The sequence below is a fragment of the Corvus moneduloides genome, chromosome 3, assembly GCF_009650955.1.
Source record: "Corvus moneduloides isolate bCorMon1 chromosome 3, bCorMon1.pri, whole genome shotgun sequence".
Lineage (NCBI taxonomy): Eukaryota > Metazoa > Chordata > Aves > Passeriformes > Corvidae > Corvus > Corvus moneduloides.
In genome coordinates this window covers 88,536,082-88,561,100 of record NC_045478.1, presented here as the reverse complement: position 1 = coordinate 88,561,100, position 25,019 = coordinate 88,536,082, and the positions used below count along the sequence as shown (strand labels likewise).

At 36.6% G+C, this 25,019-nt stretch overlaps 1 protein-coding gene across 1 annotated transcript in view; it reads right to left on the bottom strand.

Annotated features, from left to right (window-relative positions):
* Positions 1 to 2,945: 2,945 nt before the first annotated feature.
* ADSS2 (adenylosuccinate synthase 2) overlaps positions 2,946 to 25,019 on the bottom strand; it is a 36,652-nt gene continuing 14,578 nt past the window's right edge. The window contains exons 2-13 of the mRNA XM_032102646.1: positions 24,824 to 24,926; positions 22,296 to 22,364; positions 21,513 to 21,563; positions 19,701 to 19,767; positions 16,618 to 16,725; positions 16,244 to 16,325; positions 14,413 to 14,539; positions 11,469 to 11,623; positions 10,908 to 11,032; positions 9,814 to 9,911; positions 5,023 to 5,172; positions 2,946 to 4,270 (exon numbers count right to left, since the gene is read on the bottom strand). Of these exons, the coding sequence (XP_031958537.1) occupies positions 4,218 to 4,270; positions 5,023 to 5,172; positions 9,814 to 9,911; positions 10,908 to 11,032; positions 11,469 to 11,623; positions 14,413 to 14,539; positions 16,244 to 16,325; positions 16,618 to 16,725; positions 19,701 to 19,767; positions 21,513 to 21,563; positions 22,296 to 22,364; positions 24,824 to 24,926 (1,188 nt within the window). The 3' untranslated portion in view covers positions 2,946 to 4,217. The remainder of the gene's footprint in view (positions 4,271 to 5,022; positions 5,173 to 9,813; positions 9,912 to 10,907; positions 11,033 to 11,468; positions 11,624 to 14,412; positions 14,540 to 16,243; positions 16,326 to 16,617; positions 16,726 to 19,700; positions 19,768 to 21,512; positions 21,564 to 22,295; positions 22,365 to 24,823; positions 24,927 to 25,019) is intronic.

Here is a 25,019-nt window from a genome sequence, read left to right as displayed (position 1 = left end):
TACTCAAATACACTATTGATAATTTCAGCAGCATGCATCAAAAGAGCTAGAGAGTAAGTACCTAGATGCATGCACAAACAGATTAATCAGTGAAAAAATCTAAGGCAGTGTAAGAAAATGCATTGCTTTGATACACTTGATTAGTGGTTCCGAAGTGGCAGTGAAGAACATTGGGATTTAACAGTGTATTCTGTCTAAAGTTGAATGGAAGATATTTCAACATGTATCTATTGCAAGGTATTTTAAAAGACAACACATCAAATGAGTTGTTACACTCAGACCAATGAAAAATGGTGTAAAATTTGAAGTTAATAATGCATCAGCTGTGTGTACTCAGGCATGCACAGCAGTCTATACCTTATCTTCAGCACATAAAGCTGTCATACACCAAAAATAAGTGTTTGATTACTATACCACCAGGTTTGTTAAGTTTCGCTGTTTCAGAGACTACGAACAGTATGGGCAGGAGAAAAAGCTCACCTGAGTTGCCCCTTTCATTCCCAGCTATTTTGCCTTTTACTTTTTCTAAACTAGTCACACCTTTATGTTTCAGTAAGAGAGATGGCAGTGACAGCAAAAGGAAACTATCATCTTTTATTAGGAAGTAGATTTCCAGGATGATGGCAGACAAAAGCAGCATGACATCAACATCACGTCTGCCCCTTTTATCTAAAGGTTTTGTCCATTAGCCGCATGCCAAAACCCAATTACATGTGGAACAGAAATGGAAAGGCAAAGCAGCAGAAGTATCCCTCACCTTCCCTCTTATTTCATTAGTAAAGGAGGCTCACTAAATCTGTAGGGACATAAGGGTATTAAATGCTGCAATACAGCACAAGCCTGGGAGATTCAGCCTCATAAATATATCAGTGGCAGCAAGAACAGAGTGAGATCAAAATACCTTGTCTGTCATCAGCCTTGTCTGGTCTAACAGGTATCCCTGCCTCCTGAAAACATCCCATTAGCAGGAGGGGACACTTGGACAAGAATCAATTTCAACTACTATCCTATGCTGCCATCCTCTCCCCTTCCATGGCAGCACCTCTAGAGCCTTCTGAGAGAGCAAGCACAGAGGAAGGGCTTGAGAAATAGATGCTTGTCAAAGTATGAAGGTTCTTCTTTCTACCACAGCTTACTACTAGCCTGTGACGGACAACAGAAAGCCTTTTGCCAAAGAGTGGGGCAATTCCTTTGAGAATTAGTTCAATTCCTTTCTTGATTAATGAAGGGGGGGAAAGGCAGAACACAGAATTTTATCTAGAGGTAAAAAGCTACACATGTCTTCAAAGCCATTTACCTTTGCCCCTGCTGGAGGTCAAGTATTAGGCTGTTGTTCTCTTCTTCCTTCTTGGTTCCATAGCTGAACATGAAGCTTGAAACAAACCTCTGTAACTTAAAGTGTTTGTTTCCACAACATTCAGGTTGGTGGTAACATCCCAGCCTATTTCCACATCTGTACAAGTGAAATAAGGGAGAGAAAAGGGGGCACTGGGTGAGGGGGAAATTTGGTGGGGTATAACTGTTCTTTGACACAAGGAAAGTGTTTGTGCACCAGTCCAAGACTTCACTCCAGGAAAACTTAGGCAAAACTAGGCATGCAGGGACAACATAATACACTTCACAGATGCCAAGTTTAACCACCTGAAATTGAAAAATTCTTTGTTCCAGGTCATGACAGTAAATATACACCAACAGATCCTAGAACACATATATCCTGGACCAGTACTGGTAGGAGAATGATTTCAACTTTCCAGGCCTGCCCTTGAATGGAAGAATCAAAGAAAAATCTCAGCTGAATTTAAAAGACAGCAAAAGAATATAAATCACTATTGCATCCAAGGCAGTTCTGTTTTGTTGCTTTCAAAACACTGCACAAATACTTTGTCTCATTTTAGGCTACTGCTGTATTGCTCAGAAATACTGCTGCATCTGGGAATATGAATTCCTCCACTGAAAAACAATGGTAGTTTGTACAGTGGAGTTACAACAGTGAAAAAATGGAAACCTTGAAGGTCTCTGCTTGGCAGAAGTGAAACACAGCTCCATAGATGTGTTTTGTTTATTCAGTGATTGTAGAAGGAAACATGCCCTCATTTATTTATTTATTTATTCACTTCTTGAACCAGCTAGGCCCAGAGACCTTGGCTAGTAGTTTTCACTGAAGCACAAATCCCCTTGGTGCCTCCTACAGCTACAGGGAAACAAGAATACTTAGTAATTATTACCTCTTGCTCACACTGAAACATCAATTCCATCTACTGCCTCGAAAAAAGTAATTTTTTCCTTCTAAATAAACACTGGAATTTCTGTTTCACATAGTTCTATCCCTCCTTTTCTCTGCCTGGGAATTAGGAGGAGATCTGCAATTCAAGATGTCCTTTAGCTAGGGAGGGATGGTATGGCTCTCTCCTGGACCACAGGGCTGACAGCAAAACTAGACCTTCATCTTCTCCAGAAAAAAAAAAAAAAATTACCTTGCTTACTTTTTAATGCTGATCAGAATGATCTTTATATGCAATACTGATACAAAGGTTTCTCACTGTATTTGCCAATTTTCCAGCATTCTGTGGTATCCACCTTTTTCCACACATGACACAAGTAAAATACAGACCCCACTTACTGCTCTGTCACATGCAAGCAATAGAAAATGCTCCCTAAAAATCAGTAGTTTTCTCCTTCAACCCTCCTGTCTCTCCTCTTAGGATAAGCAATTTTATTTTGTGTCAGTTTAGAATAAAAAATTGTGCTAATCACCTCAGCAGCAACATAGTCCAACAAATCTATTCTATTTCAGGCAACATATGGTTACTCAAGACAAACCAAAAGGCCTCGTATCTTTTATTTTGCATTAGAAGTTTCTTATACTCGTTCACGTATTCTTATATGCAGCCAAAATCTATTAAACTAAATCTAAAACTATTGCCCCACCCTGATAGAAACTTGGGTTTAGGAAACAAAGTAAGTTTTATTTTAAAGTGAAAAGGAAGCACATGAATACCACAGCACAGTGTGTAAAAACAGAGTCATTCTTAGCAATCTGGAAAGGGAATATGTAATTACTGGGTTGTTGCTAAAAGAAATCAGATTCTTTGGAATAGATAATAATGGTTATAAATTTAAATAGTTCTAGAACATTTCCACATTTCCCAACTATAATCCAAAATATGTCAGATGTTTTGAGGTGAATACTTGTTATTTACCCTACACCCAAAGCAAATACATTAATACAAATACTTTGAATGTTATTTCTAAAGCATCTTCAGCTTATGAACACAGAGTGTCTGCACTTTGGCAATCCTCCAGGAAAGATCTTCAATTGACTCTGAAGAAAAGAATTTAAAAGGGCATCAAAACGTTAAGACTTCTCACAAAATACAAATATAACCCCATTTAATTAGGGGAACAGTTTAAGATACACGCCTTGGAAGTGGAGAAGCACCGAGTTTTTAAAATGCCAGGGAAAGAAAGAGTAACATTATAAAACATTTAACTCAAAATCAGAACGGTTCTTTAATAATTGCAAATGAACTTTTTACAATATCGTTTTTCTAACTTTCTGGGCACACTTCCTGGTAAACACTTGAGCATCCTCTGTGAGTTACAAAGAGTAAGTTTTCTGTGTTATACAGCTAAAAAAACCTGGACATTCATAACAACTTGGCATCACATCTTCTTTTAAAAAACAGATCACACAATAATTTAGACAGCATTTATAGCATTATAAAATCAGACTCCCCCTCTTTAATCACTCACAAGAGCAGTCATTAAGAATACAACAGCTTTAGGAATACAAATAATGAGGATGTAAAACTATCTGTGCAAAACTGCATTATTTTTACTGTCTAAAATTTCAGGGAAGTAACACCGCCAAAAGCAGAGAGAGGATAACAAAGACAAACAGTCATGAAAGCAATGCTACCTTAGATTTTCAAACAGGAATTACATTATGAAGTAAATACTAGGTAAAGAAAAAAAAAATCTGATGGCACCTTGAACAACAATGACAAGTGTCCTGGAAATTGCAGTTGAACAGGAATTGATACAGGTTCATGTCACAGTCTCTTTCAGGAGTAGCAATTGATTTGGGGGTATCAACTCTAGCATTTCTTCCCATGCAAAAATCTATCTTTCCAACATCTTTGCTTTGCGGGCTACTAATGCATTTAAGAATGAGCAGTCTTTTGAGGAGTGTGCTTTCTTCCATGCATCTGAAATCTTTAAAACAGCTGGATCATTGATTCTCTGGATTTCCCTACTCCAATCCATTTAACTGCAGGAGAGAAAAACAAACTTTTATTGTAAGTAATACAAAGCAAGAGTGGATTGTATCTTAAGATAAACAAACTCATCTTAAGTACCACATTTTGAAGAAAACCACAGCATATACTATTCACATATTAAGAAAGGATAACTTTGTCTGTTGTTCTCAAAGAATGCACTGATAACTTCAAAAAAGCAGGTATTCTTGAAACTGCCATAATCAATTTATCACTTTTACAGATTATAAGATAAAAGATAGTTAGAAACTATCAGAAAAGTAAAGACTTTCATCATCTCCTAATTTCCATCTCTGGATGGAACCACAGGATCATCTTTATTAGGGAGCATAGAGAAATATTGATATATTCAGGGTATGTTCAGGATCTCTTACTCTCACATATAATTCATCACACTAATTAATAACCCATAGTCCCACTGACTATGACAGTAGCAAAACTAAACCCCGAATATCACCAATCTAAAAGACACTTGAGCAAGTTACAAAAAAAATACATCTTAATTGAACAAGAACTACAGTATAAGCCATGGAAGGAATGAATATAAAAACTTCTCAAATTAAGAGTTCAACAACTAAATAAAAAGTAGTAAAACCATAATCACCGGTGGCACCAGGTACATCACAATAAGCACAGTTACAAACTAGTTTTCAGTATTTTGCGTGTTCATTAATACAAAATACCAAACAGGTTTCATGCAGCAGGAATAACCCAGACAACAAGAAGAAAAATCTGTTCTACTTACCAGGAACACCCAACTCCATTTCTATAAAACGAACATAATTTTGTGCATTTACAGGCAGCTCATCGAACGTCCTCGCATTTGATATGTCCGTAACCCATCCTGGGAGTGTCTCATACTGAACCTCTACTTTGTTTAAGACTTCGTGGTTGGCTGAGAAACAAACAGAAACAAAAATTTTATGTCCATGGACACTGCATATTCTCTACCATGAAACACTAATTGTAAAGCTTTTATTCTTTCCTTACACAAAGAGGTTTGCTCATAAGATAATACAAGCACTGAAGTCACTGAAGTGTCAGGTTTTTTGTTAATATAAGCATGGGGGGAGGGGGGGAATCCAGTAGCTATCAGGACTCAGACTTTAGGAATTCCAGTGCTCAGTCACATGCAATATTTTGCTGAAACCATAATCTTTTCAGTTCAGAAAACAACTTTTCAGGGAAATAATTCCCCAAAACGTTCTTTTTTTTTTCTGAACAAACACTGAGAACCAGCTCTCCCTTCAAGAGGGAATTGTGAAAGCAAAATTAAGAACCAGCCTGTAAGTATCAAGAAGCTAAAACATATTTTACAATGGCATAGGAGTATACTTTTTACTAAACACAGTCATAAGATGTAGTTAATACTTAACAGACTTCTGATGCCCAGACCGTTTGCCCCAAAACTCTACAATGAATTTGCCAACCAGTGTGGAGTCCCACTGTATGAACAGTAACTGTTCCCACTGCTTCTCAGAACAGAAGCAATATTTTGTCCTTCATTTCGTAACTTGCTACAGTGTTGTCCTTTAACTATGAACCCTGTGATGATTTCTAGTACTGAAAAACATGCTAGGCATACTGTAATGGAACTGAATCACTCCAGTAATTATCTGAACATTAAGTCTTGGAATCACACAGGGCAGCAAAACAAAGGGCTTAAGTCTGAAAATGATCAAAATATACTGATAAAAAATGGGAAAAGCCAGGCATTCCTTCTTGCCTTCCTGAAAAAGGGGGCATGGCAATTAACGTTATGTAGGATCAAGTCACTCCTGCCAGGACAGCTGGTCAGCTTGGGAAAGTGTTTGAGGTGCAAGAGGCACAGTAGAGGTGCAAATGCAAAACCACATACTAATCCCCTCCAGCATGTGTGTAGCCAACAAACTCAAGCTTAGCACATTGAACAATTTGTCCTGAGGCAGGCAGCAGCTCAACAGCAGCAATGCTGTAAGGGCAGCTTTATTAACTAAGCATTTTGAGAAAGGCTGAAAGAAGACTGCTCTGCTGTCCTCAAAGTCTATAACAGCATAGAAATGCGCAAAGTTTTGGACCAAGGTGTTCCCAAGGCTATGGCAAACGATCCTGAACCAATACTCGTGGCAATCAGAACAGACAGGCAGGCACATTAAGGATGTTGGGTTGTAGAGGCCAAGGATAAGCACTTTACTGTCAGCAGTAACAAGTGAGGTGCTGTCTGCTGTCCAGGTGATCTGTACAACAGAACAGATACACTCAAAGTGCAAAACCACAAACTGATCTCCCAGCAGTGCAGATGATTGCTAGCCTCCCTCTTTCTGAAGAGGGGAAATGAACGAACACCTAATCTTGGATGTCCACAGGGCTTTTTCTTCTTTGAAGCCTCCTGATGAGGCTGAGGGAGACAGGCTGAGCTGAAAGCATTTGGTACTGAATGGTCTAAGACTACAATCTTCCATTAGCCTGTATTAGTTCAATTCCTTACTTCCCCATAAGAGAGAAGAAAAAGAAGGGTTACATTGTTTGATGCTTCAAATGATTCTTTAATTTTGTTCCAGCAGGTGTGATATAAGACAATGTGTGGTAAAGACAAGCCACAAACTGAGCTCAGTGTAGTACCACATCTAATCACCATCTATATTTCTCTCAGCTTTTCACTGAAGGGATTTACCTTTTAGGGTTTCTAGAATATTCCTTAACAGCTTAACTATATAACAGACAGCAAATATAATGATATAATTTGGGAAGTGATGTGATGTTACTTCCAACTCAGAAAAAATAGCTCAGATTTGGGACCTTGGAACCATTGTAAGAGAAAGATCCTCCAGCAATTTCCAGAAACTGAACATGAAAATAGTCATATATAGGTCAGACCAAAGGTGCATCTAGATTAGTGTTCCAGCTCTTTAATCTACAGCAAATGCCCAGGGAAAAAGTGCAGGGGGAAAAAAAAACAAACATGAAAGTAAAGCTTGTCCAAAATAATCTCCCAATTTCCTAAGCACCTGTGTTTTCAAACTCAGTCTCCTGAGCTAGAGGTTATGTCTCTCTGTGCTGAAATCAACTGATGTCTGAACTTGGACAGGAGGCATTAGAGAACTAGACCATAGCTTTCACATTCTTTTAAAACTGATTGGCTCAAAGCTAGCAGGAAGTTCTGTCTTCCATAAACTCCTGTCACTGGCCAGCAAAAGACTACAGCCTCAGTAACACTGCCTGAAGTCAGCAGTAACTTTACAAGACATTTTAGGTTCCTGCTTAAAAGGCAATTGTGAAATGCCCACAGAAAGCTAAGCTAAATAACCCTGAGTGAGACTCGTATGATTCTCTGATCCAGGTGGGAAAAGGAACAATATATGAAACATGGCATGCTTTTCCTGAGATGGTGGGTACTGTGTGTGCTTCTAATTTAGACACAGTCATTTCACAAGAAGGGTAAATCATGAACATCTCCAAGAGAGTGGGAGGGTAGGAAGGGGAGAGAGAAAGAAATAGTCTGCCAGTGAGGGATTCCCAGACTAGTTTTCTTTAAATTAAATTCAAATGTCAGTGGCAAGTTTGAGAAAAAAAAAATTATACAAGCACACAGCATGCAAAAATGCAGACATCAGAAACAGTCTAATGGTCTGCAAAACACAAAGTGGGAAGAAAGTTACCTTTTGTTTTTTATGGTGGGGCAGGAGTACCCTGCAGCATGTGTGCTGAAAATGCTGCCAAATGTTGAGGAGTGTAGCAAAGAGAGGTGTGGAACACAGAGGCACTGTGAGAGACAGCATCTTTCAGCTTACCAGAAGTTCAGCTCAAACTCCTTCCTGACACTTTAAGGAAGACAATGTGTCAACAGCTTCTACTAGTGTTCTACCAGAATTCTTAATTGTTCATACAGTAAAGAAAAATACAGGCAGGTGAGCCACACTGTGCTGCTATGACCAAAGGTCAGCTACCTTTTACCTAGGCATATACAGGGAACAACGTCTGCCCCCTCAGGAGTTGTATCTAACAAGATTCTGGCCCTATCTGAGAAGTACAATGAATGAAGATGAATGAAAAAAAAAAAGCAGTTACTGAAGTCTTAGCACTGTACAACATGGCCACCTGCTTATGTCATCTTTAAGGATGGACTGCTAGAAAAGGTTCTCCTAGCTTGAGCACAAGGTCAGACAACAGGCTACAGGAAAAGCATTTACTGAGTAGTTCTCAATTCAAATGTGCAATCTCCATTATGTTCAAAGGCTGTTTCAAGTAAACACAAATATCCTTAATGTTTTGCTATGAGTATCAATCAGGTAATACCTGAGTCTTTAAAAGGGAAAAGCATTCCCTGGTTCAGTGCAAGATGAGTACTAATTTCCTGAATCAAAGTCATTCAGCATGCATTCAGACTGGAACTGGCACTTTTGTTTGAAGATCCTGTACAGCAAATCAGTTAGAGAACTCCCACAAGCACATGGAGAAACAAAAGATTTTTTTAAATTCCTTATGAATTACTCTTAACAGATACGTGCTATTTTCAAGGACTAGTGGCAGTCATCACTTACTCCTTTATATGTAATTACATCTTTGTACTACATAAATCCTGTGTGTGTTGTATCCAATTACTAAGTTGATCTCCTCACCCACAAAAAGTTCTCTGATGATGATGAGATCATTTGAAAAACTGTAACCTGTGACCAGCCTCTAACCCTGAGGTACCAATTAGAATGAAAATGGGCATCTATGTGCACATTATAAAAATCAAAAAGCCCAATCTTTAGTACTGTTTTATGTTCTTCCTTTTTTTCTGGAGTATCTCTATCGCAAACTGAACAAGATGCATTATCTATAAAGAACACTGGCTTGTGATACTTGAATATTTTAACATACAGGTAAACTTTTCAAGTAAAAATGACCACTGCTCTCATCAGGAACTACAGTTTCTATCATGCTAAGCTGAGGTACATTGGCCATGCATTAGAAAACAGTCTTGCTTTCTTTCACCTAAACTAGTTGTTAGTTTCTTCTCCCATCCATTGTCCCTCGTTTACACTGTGTAGCTGTAACAGGTTTTGGCTGCTCCATGAATCATTAAAGGGAAGTGAACTGTTAGAAAAGTAACAGAGGGAAAGAAAAACTTGGCTTTTCAACAGGACCAGTTCTCTCACGGGGTTCACTGCATGCTTAAACAAAGACCTGGCCTGCTAAAAATGGGCAGCGATACAGTAGTGGGAACAAGATAACAGAGTTTAGAGTATGAAACAAGCTTCCAATTTAGCTTAAAGGTGATGCAGGCTGTATAAAATAAAAAGGACAAATAGTAGCAACATGTATGTTTTACAAGCTTTATATAGCTCTTTGAATCTTTCTAGTAGGCAAAAACCAGTATTTGGTACAGGTGTCTTTAGGGTGCAGGTACAGGTGTGGTAAAAGATATGTCTGGTGCCTCTGGAAGACATTAATGGCTTGATGCTGAAGTAAAATATTGCTCTTGTAAGTTTTAAAAGTAGAAGTTAAATGCATTTAAAAGTACCAGATTACATTTCACCAAAATCTAAAATTTTTAAATAAGCAGTCTTACCAGGAAAATGAGGTATGATTTCACCATCTAGTTTGTATGCAACACCAACTTTGATTTCTGGAAATACATCCAAGATATCCAATTTGGTAAGTGCCAATCTATAAAGAAACATTACTCTGGTTAAACAAGTTCAACAACCCTTGAATCTTATCACATTGTAAAAAAAAAAAAAAACCAACAAAAAAACCCCCAAAACAACAAACCAACAAAGAATCAAACAAAATTGATTCCTGCAATTAATTTTATTTCTTCAGAAAAATATCTCATATGACACTAATCTGTTATCTGGTCAGACTTAAAAAAAAAACCATCCCAAACCAAAAGCAACCAACCACTGAAACAAAACAACAAACCAAAAAAGGTTTAAAGACAGTTTTTGTTGCATCCTTAATCTATTACTACATGAGAATGTCAAAAAAATGAAAGAACATATATTCTCCAATTGAATTAATTTGTCTATGGCTTTAAGTGTTATAATTTTAATTGGTGAGGGTGCTGCCAAGATACCTAACCATTTAAGGTATAGCCATTTAAGATGACCATTTCACTGCATGATGCCTGTTGCTGTCTGTTCCTGTCCTCTGTGAAGGCAGAAAAATAATCAAACCCTAGCTCTACAAATACCTGGCTGCATCTTATTTTAAATAAAACCCACAAAGAACAAGAAAAAAATAAATATTTAAATAAAATACGTATTTATACTATTTGATCTGCTAGAAACTTTATACCAGTTTGTTTCAGGCACCAATCTTTCATTTTAATTAACATCCCAAAGACATATCCAAATTTTTAATATTTACACATACTAGTGAAAATACTGGTGGGTTCCCATCTTTCTTATTTTGAAGACAAAGAACAAAAGAAATCTCCATAAAGAAAGGAAAGAAAAATCTATTTGTATGAAAATGTCAAACGTAAAAATATTTAATGATAGGAAAAATGAGGAATGGCTAATTTATCAAAATATCAAAACAATCAACAGATCAATATTAACAGTACAAATGTTACTAACTAGTATATGTACAATTTACAGTAATCTACAGCATTTCACGATTTTCTGTCATGTTGCCAGCAAAGCTGTGCAAACAACTCACGCAGTAAATCCATTAATCATGTAGACATATCGGAGTGACACAAGGTCCAGCCAGCCACATCTTCTCTTCCTACCAGTGGTAACACCAAACTCTTTACCTCTCATTTGCAGCAATTCTCCAATTTCCTAACAAAGAGTAAGACACATGAGTGTGTGGGTTTCTTTTGATTTGCAATACATGATGCAGGTGTTTACTTAACATTTTACAATATATTGTATATTACCTTAAAAGTCCTTCCCCCAGTTTTTCACAATGCTGTCCATTTGGATGAAGACAGCAATACAAAATGCTGTTTCTAATTCAAGAGAACAATTTTTAGGCAAACTTCTCAAAATTTGTTCCTGCTGTAGCCTTCTATTCCACAGAAATATCAAGAAAATTACACTCAGGTTTGATAGCCCAGTAAGCTCAGTCTAGAACCATGAGATTGAGACATCCAAACATACTGTCACCTACCTACTGGCATGTAATCATTGTTAACACTGACTTAACAAAAGACAGACAAGACACACCACATTATTTCAGCCAGCTGCAGCTCACACCAGAGGCTGTAATACTCACGTTATTCTGTTCTGTAGGAAAGGCACCAATTCCAACTCTGGTTGTGTAGGCTTTCACAACCCCGTACACTTCTCCGATGTTCTGCGGTGGCATGCCCAGACCTGTGCACACACCTCCAACTGTGCAGTTTGATGAAGTCACAAAAGGATATGTGCCTATTAAAAACCAAAACATTGGGTTTAGAAAGTTATTAAAACACTGGGTTTAAACTGTTTTTTTAAAAAAGTCTAACCTGGTGAGAAATAGTATTTGCACTGCACTTACCTAGATTTTACAACATTGAAAACCAAAACACACAATAAATGTAGTTTACAGTCAAGAACACATTCAATGAGCTCTTAGATTTGTATGTACATTGTCTGATCCACCTTTTTAGGAAAAGGTAGAAATCTTACCACTTACTTCAGCTGGTAAATATGGACTATATAACAATTCTGAATGATCATACAGGTAAAAAAAACAGGAGTAAGACACCAGAGAAATGTGCCTTGCTTTCTTATATTAAATATACTCACTAATAAAACAGTGCAAAAATTTGAAGGGAGACTCTTAAAAAGCCAGTATTAAAAGCTTAGAGAATACAGGTCTACTATTTTTAATTTTTAGAGGGAAAATAAAATACAAGCTCTACAAACTGGTCAGCACCTTATAAGGATAAGAAATTGCAATGAAATGCAGAATTCTGGAAAGAACAACTTTACTTACATAATCAAATAAAAAAAGATCATCATTAAAAAAAGAAGACTCCTGGAATATAGTCTAGTGGTTCAAGTTTGTCTCTAGTTAAATATTCAGCTCTCATTTAAAATGCAGTCTAGACTGCAAAGAAAAGAGTTAAACATCTCAAAATCCTTAGGTTTATACCTTTTTGTTTTATTAAGTAGTGGAAAATGAAACCAAGCATGCCAGTCCTCAGCTGAATTGTGAACAATACTTCAGCCTCACTATAGCTGCAAATAATCAAGAAACTTCTACCTGTTGTGTCAGACATTTTTGTATGTCTTTTGATATGAATCAGAGATAGGTAACAGAGGAACAATCAAGACAAAAGGAACTGAAAGCAATATAGTTCTTTCAGCAACACATACATCTTTAAAAAGTCAAAAATCCTTCAGAGACTGCTCAGTGAGGTTTAGCTTCAGATTAGCTTCAGGTATCTCAAAATGCTCAAGAGAAAAACCTGGGCATAGAAGTGATATGTAACAGCACTTTGCAAGCATTAATTAGTTTTTAATCTGAGAACACAGTAATATAAAGCTTTTCTTTACTGACAGGTGAATATAGATAGTAGATGTCAAAAACAATGAACAATTCTTACTCACTTTCACCTCCCAGCCTAATAAATTTACATTGCTTTATCATCACCCTGTACTTAAAAACACAGAAGACCATACATCCCCACACCCCCACACAAATGCACACGTGAACTTCACTATAGGATCTGGGAAAATGGGATGGACTGCAAGCCTGGGATTTATTATCCTCACTGCCAACAGACACATATTTATAAATCTCACTTCAGTATTAAGACTCCTATGCAACAAGGCACAGACAACAGCCTCATTCAGAATGCTTAATAATCAAATTGGCAATGTCAAACCTTTCAACTAGGGCTTGTCTATTGTTAACACAAGTATCCAATCCACTAGTGGTATCTACCTAAGGAGAGCAGATACTCTGTGTGTTTGAGTGTCACAGCAGAGGCAGGGAAAAAATCTAACTAATCCAAACAACTCCATATGTATTATAGACATACATAGACATACCTGAGGTATGTCTATAATAGTATGTCAGACTGCTTGCACCTTCTAATTACATGAAATCCAAAATACTCACCATTTACAAAAAAAGACCCCCTTAGATAGACTCTTTTGCAAATATTTCCGTTTTGCATCAAAGATTTCCCTGTGACAAGCGTATCTGAAGACTTCTTTCTGCCTTCTTTTTTTGTCTTGTTAAAAAAGGATGTGTCTTCTAATACTCAGATTATCATGGGAAAGTTTGGTGCTTATACTTACAGTGACTAATCTAAGACATATCCTACTCTTAAAAGAAGAGGCTTTCAAACTGTGTATGTTTGAAAATGCCCAATATCAGAACTTGTATTGGCTAAAAGCTGAGTGTATGCCAATTTCATATTTGACAGCAGTCCTTACAGGCTGCAATTTCAGCCATTAGCATCTTCATAACAATAAAAATGATGTGGTTACAAGGCTAGTGAGACTGAAGAAAAATGTGACAAAATGCAGGAACCAATCATATAGGCTTCTTATGCTTACACAGAGGTATCACATTATCTGTTGTTACAACATAACCAAACATAATCCTCTAATTAAAAAGAAGCTGCTTTTACAAGCTAGAATCTTCTAATTAATTAGCAAACTTACAGTGTTTTAAGAAAAACTGCATAATTTTTAATATCGAATAGACTGGGATAATCTTTTCACTCTTGCCTCATTAGCAATCCAGATTACCAACACCTTTCCCGACATTGTGAAAGTGGAAAACTGTTATATAAAGACTTTAAAAAAAAAAACCAAGCTGATTTTTCCAAAGTCAAGAAGTATTTTGCATATATGCTTTGTCTCTCAAAGCTCTCTATTTTTATTCTCAAGTGATTTCCACAGATGTATAAAATCATGAGTTATTTCATGTAAAATTTAGAGACACTGAAGTACTAGCTACACTCTAAGAGGAGCCACTTGATCTTTATTGTCATTCAAATTATTACTCTTGGCAGAGTCTCCAGCTTTTTGAAATAATTTAATAAACACACCCACTCACCCACCCCTGTATTATTTGCTAGTCAGAGAGAGTGCTGTTCTTCCAAAATAAAAACCATTTCTGCCATGAGAACAGCTAATCACAGCAGAGTTTATATTTAATGTTCCTTTTTCACAACGTAAGCATATAGCAACATGTGTCTCAAAAAGACCATACCTACCAAAATCTATGTCCAGCAGTGCTGCATTTGCACCTTCAACTAAGATCTTCTTTGGTGGTCCATGTAAAGCCTCATACATGAAATAAACACCGTCCCTTACCATTGGTTTTACTTTTTCCATGTAGCCCTGAATAATACAAAAGACTATTGTATAGTATAATTTCATTATGATAAAGGCAACCAGAGTAGAATTGCTATTGTTCCCTCATAACAACGCTCATATTCCTTTCAAAAAGGAAAAGCAAACAAAAAAATGTTAAATATGCCATAATGTGAACAAAGGGAGGAAGAATATGAGACTCAGATTTACACAATAGGTATGTATATTCTTCCTAGGTGGAAAGAAAAAAGGGGGAAGGGTGAGGAGGAAAGAAAAAGCCAAACTTCTGGAATGCCTTAGAAATATTCAAGCATATTGAGTATTATCACTACACTGTATTTGGTATTTCATTTCCAAGCGTTCAAAATGTCTCCCCCAAAACCACCATGTAGGGAGTTCCCCTTCTGGCCATCTGAAGCCAACAAATGCGCACAATTGTGAATTGTAATTTGTAAGTAGAAGTAAAAAGTTATTTATTGGAATTAGGCATCAAATGCCTGAATGCCACTGAGTAGCTGGATGCAAGAAGCCAATAATGTTCAGATTATCACTTGGCAAACAGCCTTTCTCTTCCATGAGAACACATGGAAGTTCTCATTTTAACAATTTACTCCACATGAAATATAACGCTTTGCTTTTCAGAACTGAATCAAGTGCATTAGCATAAGACAAGTAATTTTCCTCAAGCTACAAATACATACTGTGTTTCCACTTTAACCAGGAGTTTCAGATATTCTGTAATCCTGAATTGCATTAAGTAAACTATAAAGCATTATGAAGCAATCGACTGTAACTGCTTTCTAGATCTATATATTAATAAAAATACTACAACTCAACATGTACAACAGGCCTTATTTAAAGTAAAGCAAATAGAAGTGCTAAGAACTCCCATATATCCTATTCTAGAGCTGTACAAATTAAAGGTAGAGGAAGGATGATTTCTTTGGCCTTTCTTAAAGAATCATCATGTAATTGCACATGCTCCCCCTGTTCCACACACACCTCAATGGTTTTAAACAGTGTCACATTTGGTTGACATTTTAAGGGTTAAAAAGAATCTCATATAGGTAAGTTTCTATAAAAAGCATAAACAAAAAGGTGAAGGGTAAGACACCTGACAAGATTTTCAAATAGTAACTTGGATGCTGTGCAAATAAAACCTAATACGAGTGAGAAAACTCTCAACTGTCCCAATAGCAAGGAAAACATCAAATCAGAATTCATAATTAACCACAAGATTAGACTGCTGGCAATCAGGCTTCATTAGCTCTGCTGCTATCAATTTACATTTTTCTATGTTGGTAGACAGTATTTTTTTTTTTCTTAAGTCTTATTACTTAGAAAACCAATTTACTTCAGTTCTTAACCTTCTGAGACAAGGAATTAGTATTCTGCTTTACAATGAAGCATGTGTTTCCCAACTACAATCCTGGTTTTTCTCCTAGACTCTATGTTTGAGCAAGTAAAAGTAAGTCAAGAAGAAATCACCCTGTACAAGCCTTTTTCTTAAAATTCACAGTATCTCTCTTGAAACCAAATTTTGAAATGTTGCATAGAACAGGGCCAAGAGTGTCCTTAAGGATAGCAGCAGACTCTTCAAAACTGATACATACAGTTTCCTGTGATATATTCTAACTCCTCACACAAGTACATGCATCAGTCACCAAGGGATTTGCACATCAGTAACTGCACACAGTGATTATGTAACTGAAGAGACAGAAGCAGGCTTACCTTCAGCTTTTCCAATTCCCCTTCAATATCTATCTCTAAGGTAGGATATATTGCTTTGTACTGATTGGCTAACACTTTGAATCTGAAAGGCAAAAATGCTTCACTGATGTTTCTGTTTATTTGTTTTCCTCCTCAACTCCCCACCAACCCTTGATTTTTAATGGTTACATATCTGCAATTATTTGGTAGCTTAACCATTTCAAACAATAAATTATGATAACAATTACAATCTTATAATTTAATAGAATTACATATAATTTTTTATTTTAAAAGAACTTTTAATTAAGAAAAGTAACAGGAACCAGATGTAATTGCTTACACAGGGTACTATCCAGAAACTGAAAACTATGCTTACAACTGTGTACAGTAATTACCTCTCAGAAAAGTCATCGAAATCAGAAACAAGATCACACATTCTGAGTCCACTTCGAGCTGCCTTTGAAGAATATACTGGACCAATTCCTTTTTTGGTAGTTCCCAAACTTTGAAAAGATAACAACAAGGAGTTATTGATATAAAGGTATTCTTTCTTTAAAGCTATTCCATCCTTAGCATAAAATGAAATGCTGTTAATTGTGAGCATTTAACTCATTTTAAGCATTTAAAACAAAAGACACTTTTCGGATGCAACCTCGTGTCAGAATATCTCTACTTATACAAGCAAATATGTTAATCTTCTACATTGTTCTGGTTTTAAACCAATAATTTTTTGTACTTTAGTGAGCTCTTACATACTTATTTGTACACAATTCTGAACTTTAATACTTAAGGGACCAAATGTCAAGAAAACATCTTTCAGTATTATGAACTGAAACTAAATAAACACTTTCCTAAAATACTGTCCTGAAGACCTAAAGAAAGTCCTCCATAAAGCAACAGAACAAAGAGTATGGATTTTAAGTTCGTATATAAGAAATACCTCAGCTGGAGCCAGGAAAACAGAAAACACTACCAAACATCCAAAAGTGACAGAGACACTCAAAAAGCTCTCTGTATGTTAAGGGTTCAGGAATGGATTTTCCACTGTAGCTGATTCTGAAAACCTGAATTCTTTTTCTTACCCTTATCTGCCCACTTTGTCTGAAAAGCCTTTTCCAGCTTAAATCCGTGATGATATAATACAAAACTTGCTTGCACTGACTTTACCCTGAGAGAAGTACAGCCAGTTCAGAGAATGTCTTCTGCCACAGTCATGCTACATAGCTACCAAAATGGAGCCAAATTGCACTCATCACAGGCAGATTATCAAGTATGTTCCCCATCATGCTCAATACATTAAGTAGCTTTTTAAGGAGAAGTGAACAGGTCTGCAGTATTTTTAGAAGTGTGCTACATGTTGCTAAGCTTACTTGTTCATTTGTTTTAACTGGTTTGGTCTGGGGTTCCCTCCCCATAAGACACAGAAAGCCTTCTCTTCATCAGTTATAAATTCTGCATATGCAGAGTGTCCCATAGTGCTTCAAACTGCCTTGAAAGTACCATACCATAACTCAATTCAAGAGAGTCTCCAGGTAAAGTAGGAGGCACAGGTCATATCCGAACTTTATTTTAACGAATATCAATCACTTGATATGCAAGTGAAAAGAAACAGTTCATAGTAAGTACATAAATCCTTAGTAGTTCCTTAGTAGTTCCTTAGTAGTTTGGATTACATTCAAAAATACCTTGGACAAAAGCTGGAATTCTTCCAGTTAGACTCAATACCAAGTAATCTCAGGGAGTGATGTCTGCCTCCAGTCCAAAAAAAAGACATTCTAATGAACTTTGCATCACACTCTATCCTTCAACCAGACCAGAACGTTGTGGCATAAACAACTGACTCTAGCCTCCATCCCAATTCACACTCTCCACAGAGAATCTTTTAAAAGAAGGGTTGGTTTCCATTTATTTTGTTTCATTAAGACATACCTATTAATAAAAAAGTTGTCAGAAGACTGTACTTACAGAAGCTAAAACAATTGTATAAGCAGAATATACTGTATTATATCAGCTTTTCTATAACGTTTCTGCAAGGGAAGCTACATGAGCCTTACTGGGGATGGTTTCTGAGTTACATTTGACCAGGTACAAGCACTCAGTTAAAAGAAAAAATAAACTTACCATTTAGAATTCTCGAAGTCTTAGACACAAGAATTTTAGCCCCAACTATGCTATGTAGCCAAATCTACAGTAAGACATGCTAGCAGACTATTTCAATTCCTTGCCCCCAACAAACAAGAGACAGTTGTTTGATAATCCATGATAGCTTGTTCTTAGTCTGTAGTACTACTCTCCCCACTACAGTCATTTAGCCTTAAAATTCAGGAGGAAATAGGGTAATTTTAACAAGCTTGAAAACTGTTGCAGAATATCAAGAGCTCCACTGAAAGAAGAAATACAGCATTTTTAAGAGTGACTTTAGGTTTTTTTGCTTTGAACATAACTTTCTTCCTGCGATTTTTTAAAGCAAATTAATTGGGCTTTCCCTTACAATCTTTAACACTAACCCATAAAGTGGTGCCTTCTCTCAAGTAGCTAAATGACTGGCAGTGTTTTTAACTGCAAATATTGTCATATAGCAATTTTAGCTTGCGCTCATTCAAGAATAGCTGATGCACATATAACGGCTCATTAAAAGAAGTATATTCTTCCATATCTATCTATATGTTCTGTTTGCTTTCTAAGTCCTAAACCAGCAGGTAACAAGGCAGCTGGTACAGTGCAGGCAAGTGACCTTGTGTAAAAATAACTGACCAACCATCACTCAATAGTGTGAAGCAAGATACACCCAAATCAGACACTCTCTTAAAGGTTATATTATCATGGATGAAAGATTTTTCAGATAAGTATGTCTGAATTACTTTTCATCCATTTAATCTCTCTTTTTGGAAGTTCTTCTAAGTTTACTGTTATCTGAGAAGTCTATAGTGCTACACTGCTTCCCAGCTGTAGATATGTCACTGTTAATTCTGCCATCTTTTTCCCTATCCCCAAGAACTAGTGAACCACTTGGAAAGCTCAAGTTAAAAACATAGCAAGATAGTTTCTAAAAGTTTTAAAAGCTTCAGAAAGTCACTAGTATTCTGTAGCAGTCAATGTGAACATCTACATGCACTTCTGACTTTCAGTTATTCGGATATGCCAAAGGGGTCCTTCAATATAAAAAAAGAGAAATATATTTTTACAGAAACAAATACCTCCAGTAAACAATGAAAACACTAGGAAGCAGAAACTAGCAAATTAAAAACTAGGAACCTTTTCATAAGGCAAAACATTGAGATAGAGCCCTTTAATTAAGCATATAATTTTTCACTAGCCGCTGGAAGATAAAGTGTAAGAAATAATCCCTGCATAATCCACATTCAAGAGTTACACGGATAATTTTTTTTAACCCACTGACAAAGCAAAACAGAGATTCGATGTATTAAGTCCTGTTTGTACTAAGCCATCCCATGTTTGACAAAATTAAACTACCTACTTCTTTCCTGCTTGTTCTTGCCTCTGTTGTTCTTGGATGCCATCAGCAGCTTGGTGGAAATCAAACACTAAGAAAAAAAAAATAACTTAAGATGAAAATTTGTGTGAAACAAATTATTACATCAGCAATGATTTCTTCGAACCAACTCTAGTCCTGTTTACCAATGTGGAAAATAAATATACACACTGAAGAAAGGCAAATAAAATTATAAGAGTTTTTTCTTCTCTTTTACATTTTTTCACAGGAAAGAGTTCTATGGTTCTTCAGAGACTTTTTTTAAAGTGTTCATTTTATAGAATACTTGCAGAGTGAGTATACACATCCCACAGAGTAACTAAGCCATTTCGCTTTCGTAGTGGCCCCAGAGAACATATGGATAAATGAAGAAAACATGTAGTTGAAAGAAAATCCTGGAAATAGGATATAGCAAAAAAAGGTCATACTGCTAAAATTTAGGCGGGACCTTCAAGTTAACATTCTCACTCATTCTACAGATTTTTTAAACAATTTTATTTTTATGTTTTAGGCAACATCAAGTAAAACACATTTGAAAATACAAAAGCTCCCACCAATGTCTGTTATGTAAACAGAAGTCATAAGCCCTGATTATGTTTTTACATATTGCATTGTTATTAATGACAAAGATTATGCAAAGTATCCCTTGTATCAATACTTTGTCTACCATAAAAGAAAAAAATCCAACCCCCAAAACAGAACAACAACAAAACCCAAAACACCACCAACCCCTCCCCCCCTCCAAAATCTTACAGGACTCATGTCAAATACAAAGATTGGTGGGTTGGTGCACAGCTTATAGGCTAACAGAACTAATTTAACTGATTTTCTTAAGTACTATTTCCTGAAAGTTGAAAACTATCTACACACTGCATGGGAAAGACCAAAAACTTGCAAGTTACTCCAAAGAAAAAACATATTTACACTGAAGTAACTGTCAGTAAGTTCACTCACTATGCTATTCCAGATTGGTGTAAAAAACAAAACAAAGCAAAACCAAAAGCAAAACCTTTTTTACCCTGTGTTACAACCTTTTATCTTATGAAGTCCTAAACAGTTTGCATCTCCAGAAAATGACTACCAGAGGCAGCAATAATGTTATAACATCTAAAGAGCTAATCTAAAGGATGAATTTATGTAATCAAGGTGTGGTAGGAGTGGTACAGGAAGAGTTTCTAAAGCTGTGCGTTGGTGGATTGGACTCAAGACTATTTTACTTCAGGTTTTGAACTGCAGTGCTGTCTGAAACATAGGCTGGATTCAGTGCTTCTCTGATGAGCTCCTTGCGAGGAGGGCAGCCATTCTCTCCACCCCTACCGAGTCCTTCCCATAAAATCTCCTTTAGAAAGCATGTGGTAATTTCCTTGGTAGGGAGACAATTCGTTTGAACTCACACCCAGTCACCTGATTTCCCAGAAGAAATGTTACTGTGAGCAACACCACTTTTACACCAAAAGGGGAAATGAATCCTTAATCAATTCACTTCTGAATGCTTTCTGACTGCTGTGTGCTTCTGATTTAGAAAGTGAACCTGCTTTCCTGCTCAGGTGATGCTTATGGAATAGGATTTTAAAAATCACTAGAATATAAACCTGGGAGGGTTCAGAGTGAACAATTTTATTCTAGGACCTTCAATAAACCAAAGCTACCCAGGGAGACTTAATCCAAAGAAAAGTACAGACCTATATAAAGAGATGGCTAAAAATTATCACACTTTTACTGCCACAGAAAGTCCAGAAAAAGCAAAGATTAACGAAAAAGACCCCAACAAAAAACAAACCACAAACAGGAACTTACCAATATGAGCTCTGTCAGAAATTATTAGTCTCTTTTCCCAGCCTTCCAGTCCTTTAAAGGCAAAATGAAATAGTTTAAATTATGCTTTGTATAGCATTTTTGTCTTCTGATGTATAAAGTATAAATACTTTTCATGCTTAGTCTTCAGTCAATCTATTTTAAGACTGAGCAATCACATTGCAGGGTAAAAAAAAAAGTAATTTCAGTAATTAAAACTTGGCATTAACCTATAAAGCTGAGAAAATCAGGCTTATTCTGAAGAATTCAAGCTACTAGCTCCTCAATTTTAGCAAGCAATTAGTAGCTCTTTTGGTTCCACTGATTTACCCCACTTACAGTAGACTGCTGCCAAGCATGGTTATAGACATAACACGAAGTATCCAAAAACTGAGTTCTGAATCAAGAAGCAATTACCAAAGCACCTGTTTACATTAACATGGTCATCAAAGTGTACCCCAATATTGTAAGACGTCAAATGACTTTGAACAGGTTAACACACTTTAAAAAAGCCATTTCACGTCTTAAATTTGCTTTTTTAAGCAAAGAAAAATGTCTGCAGACAATTCTGATTTAGATTATATTCTGAAACTGTACAGAGATTCCTTTTCTCTGCCTTCCCATGAGGGCTCTGGCACTTCTAGCAAGACTCCTGTCAAAAAGCAAAAGCTAAAGGGAGTTGTGGAAAAATACATTGTATGTAACCTCTACAGAGGCATCCTCCATCTAAATCATTTGAGGAGTGTCCCACAAACTATTTTAAAAGTAGTATCTTCAAATTCTCACTTTTTCCTTTCTTTAAGTTTTTTTCGGCTTCTTCAAAGAGTCCTGGCAAATGAATTACAACACCATTTCCTGAAAAAAATCATTATACAAAATTGAGTGAATTATGTTGAGCACGGGAAAAATATTTCAAACAATTCAAAGACACTTCATGTTTTGTGTGTAGAGTATTTCATTTAAGTTTTTTAACTTAATGCAATTTTGATTCTTAGGAATTTGTCTAAAAGACAGATTTGCTCCTAAAGTATTTATTTCTACCTACATGCATTGAATCTTTCTACTAAATGCAACAAACTTTCAATTTAGATCCATACAAACAGTCACAGAATTGTAGAACAGTCTGAAATCCAACTTCCTCTTTCTCATATCTAAAATTAACTTCCCTCTTTGTGCTTCATTTTAATAACCCTATTGTTTTCTAAAAGCTTAGCACATTTCTATCACCATTATAAACACCGGCATCCTTGCAGGCACTCTTTTGCTGTAAACAGACACAGAATATTCTGTACATAGAGGTGGGACTGTTAACAGACAAGCAAAAATAACAGAGGAAAAAGCCCTATCAAAAGCAAGCTCACCTTCCTACAGCTGTCACATTGCTCAGAAAAAGACTACTAGGTTCATACAATTAACCAGCATCACTGAGTGCCTAGGAAGGAGCATTCTCACAGCAAAACTGAACCATCTTCAGGTCACACCAAACACAGTAGATTCAAAGCTACCAGTATAACATCTAGCAAAAGAAGGGATCTGCAATCCAAAACTATTTGCATATCACCTGATTTCACACTGATAAAATCATTCTAAACATCAAAACACAAAGTATTTTAAGACTTCTTCAGTATTACCTTCAAGATGCAGTCCTAAACAAGAGGAATACTCTATCATAATACTCCAATCATTTTGCCCTTACCCGTTTTTTTTTTTAACATATATGCTCTTTCAGAGGAATCCTAAGCCTTTTTTTTCCTCTGAAAGAGATTTTATACACAAGGCATACCTAAAAGAATCTAGAAAAAACATCAGAACAGACAAGACCAAAAGACAGAAGATACAGGTAAGAGGGTTTGTAAAAAGTTCTCACTGAACTACTGTATTTTTAAAGAATGGGGGCTTTCCTATTCAACCAAATCCACCAAACAACACAAGGCAAATGGGCATCCTTTTTTACTGTTTTCAAACGATAACCTTAAAAATCATAATACAGTAACATCAAAAGAGAATAGAAGTAGTATCATCAGCCTCAGCCCTCAAAACTAGGAACAGTTAACATCCCAAACTTCCCATCATCAACACGAATCTGTTTCCATGCCCATTGGCTCCATTTCTGTAGAAGTATTAGGCAGGACAAGTTGGTCCATAACTATCGCATTATCAAGTCACAATGTAACAGCTGAAGAGAGGCAATTAACCACCAAATCCCTTCAAGTACAGAATTACTGCTGACAGATTATACAGTCACTACCAGCTGGACTGTTTATGAATCAAGTGACTTGTGACAGAGGCTCTTCAGCTGCTCCTTAGCAAACTGTCAATGACCACTTGCTCTTGGCACATACACCAAGCTGAAAGGCAACACTACAGGCTCAAAGCAATGAGATGCAGGAAGAAGTGACAGAGGAACACGGCAACAGAGCCCAGATTTGGAGAAGTACACTGTGGAAGGGACAGGAGCTCTGGGTATCAAAAGAGCAACACGGAAGTGTTGGTAAGCCATAGCCTTTAGCGACCCAGAGACCCAATCTGCTTGGTGAAACAGCACTCAAGCACAAACACAGGTATAATGGTGTGTACCTATGTTTTATGTTTACCTTCATTTTTAGAAGGAAATTCTATGGGCTATACAGCATTATTAAGTTGGTCATACAAGCAATCCAAAGGAAAAAACCCAAACATATAGGACTGGAAATGGGATTCCAAGAAGGGAGACAGGTAAGGGGGCAAGTAGTTCTTTATGGACAACAGACTAGATAGCCTAAACCCCTTTTCACAAAGCAAACAGATGATAGATCCTGACATCACCTAGTACTGCCATTGCCCTAAACTTTGTAATGTACTCTCCTGAGATGACTTCTTGGTAAGAAGTCTAGAGTGCAGAAGTCTTTTGGAGTAAGCATGCATCGCACAATCCAGTGGAAAAGGGAGGAAAGATCTATGGTTCAAAAAGTACTGGTAAGTACTTAGCAGGGCTGAAGATTAGAAGAGAGAGCAGGTATTCTGAGAATAAAAGAAAAAAATGGTAGAGAAAATAAGAGGGAATGGGAGAATGAAGATACACGGGGGGCAGCTAGCTGTTTATATTGATAGGAAGGGTAAGAACAAAGGTGAACTATCCAAGACAATAGAAATTTCTGTCATCAAAACTTCACAAATGAGCTAGGGCAGTATTAGGAAGACAGTAGAACAGTTCAGGCCTATGAAAAATTGAAGAAAAAGAATCCTAATCCTGTATGTCCTCAGATACGTTTTGTTATTTTAGTGTGTCAGAAGTCTGCAACTACAGTACTGCTTTTTAGAGATGTCCCACTTACCAATGAATGCAGTGACTTTTGGATTGATGATTCCACTTGGCAGAAGATGAAAGTCATACTCCACAGCATCCACAACAACTGTATGCCCAGCATTATTGCCTCCCTGAGTGGGGGGAAGGGAGAAAAAAAGTGTTAACAGTTTTTGACACTAAAGACAAAGGAACACACAGTAGAGAGAATAAATTGATTCTGCAGT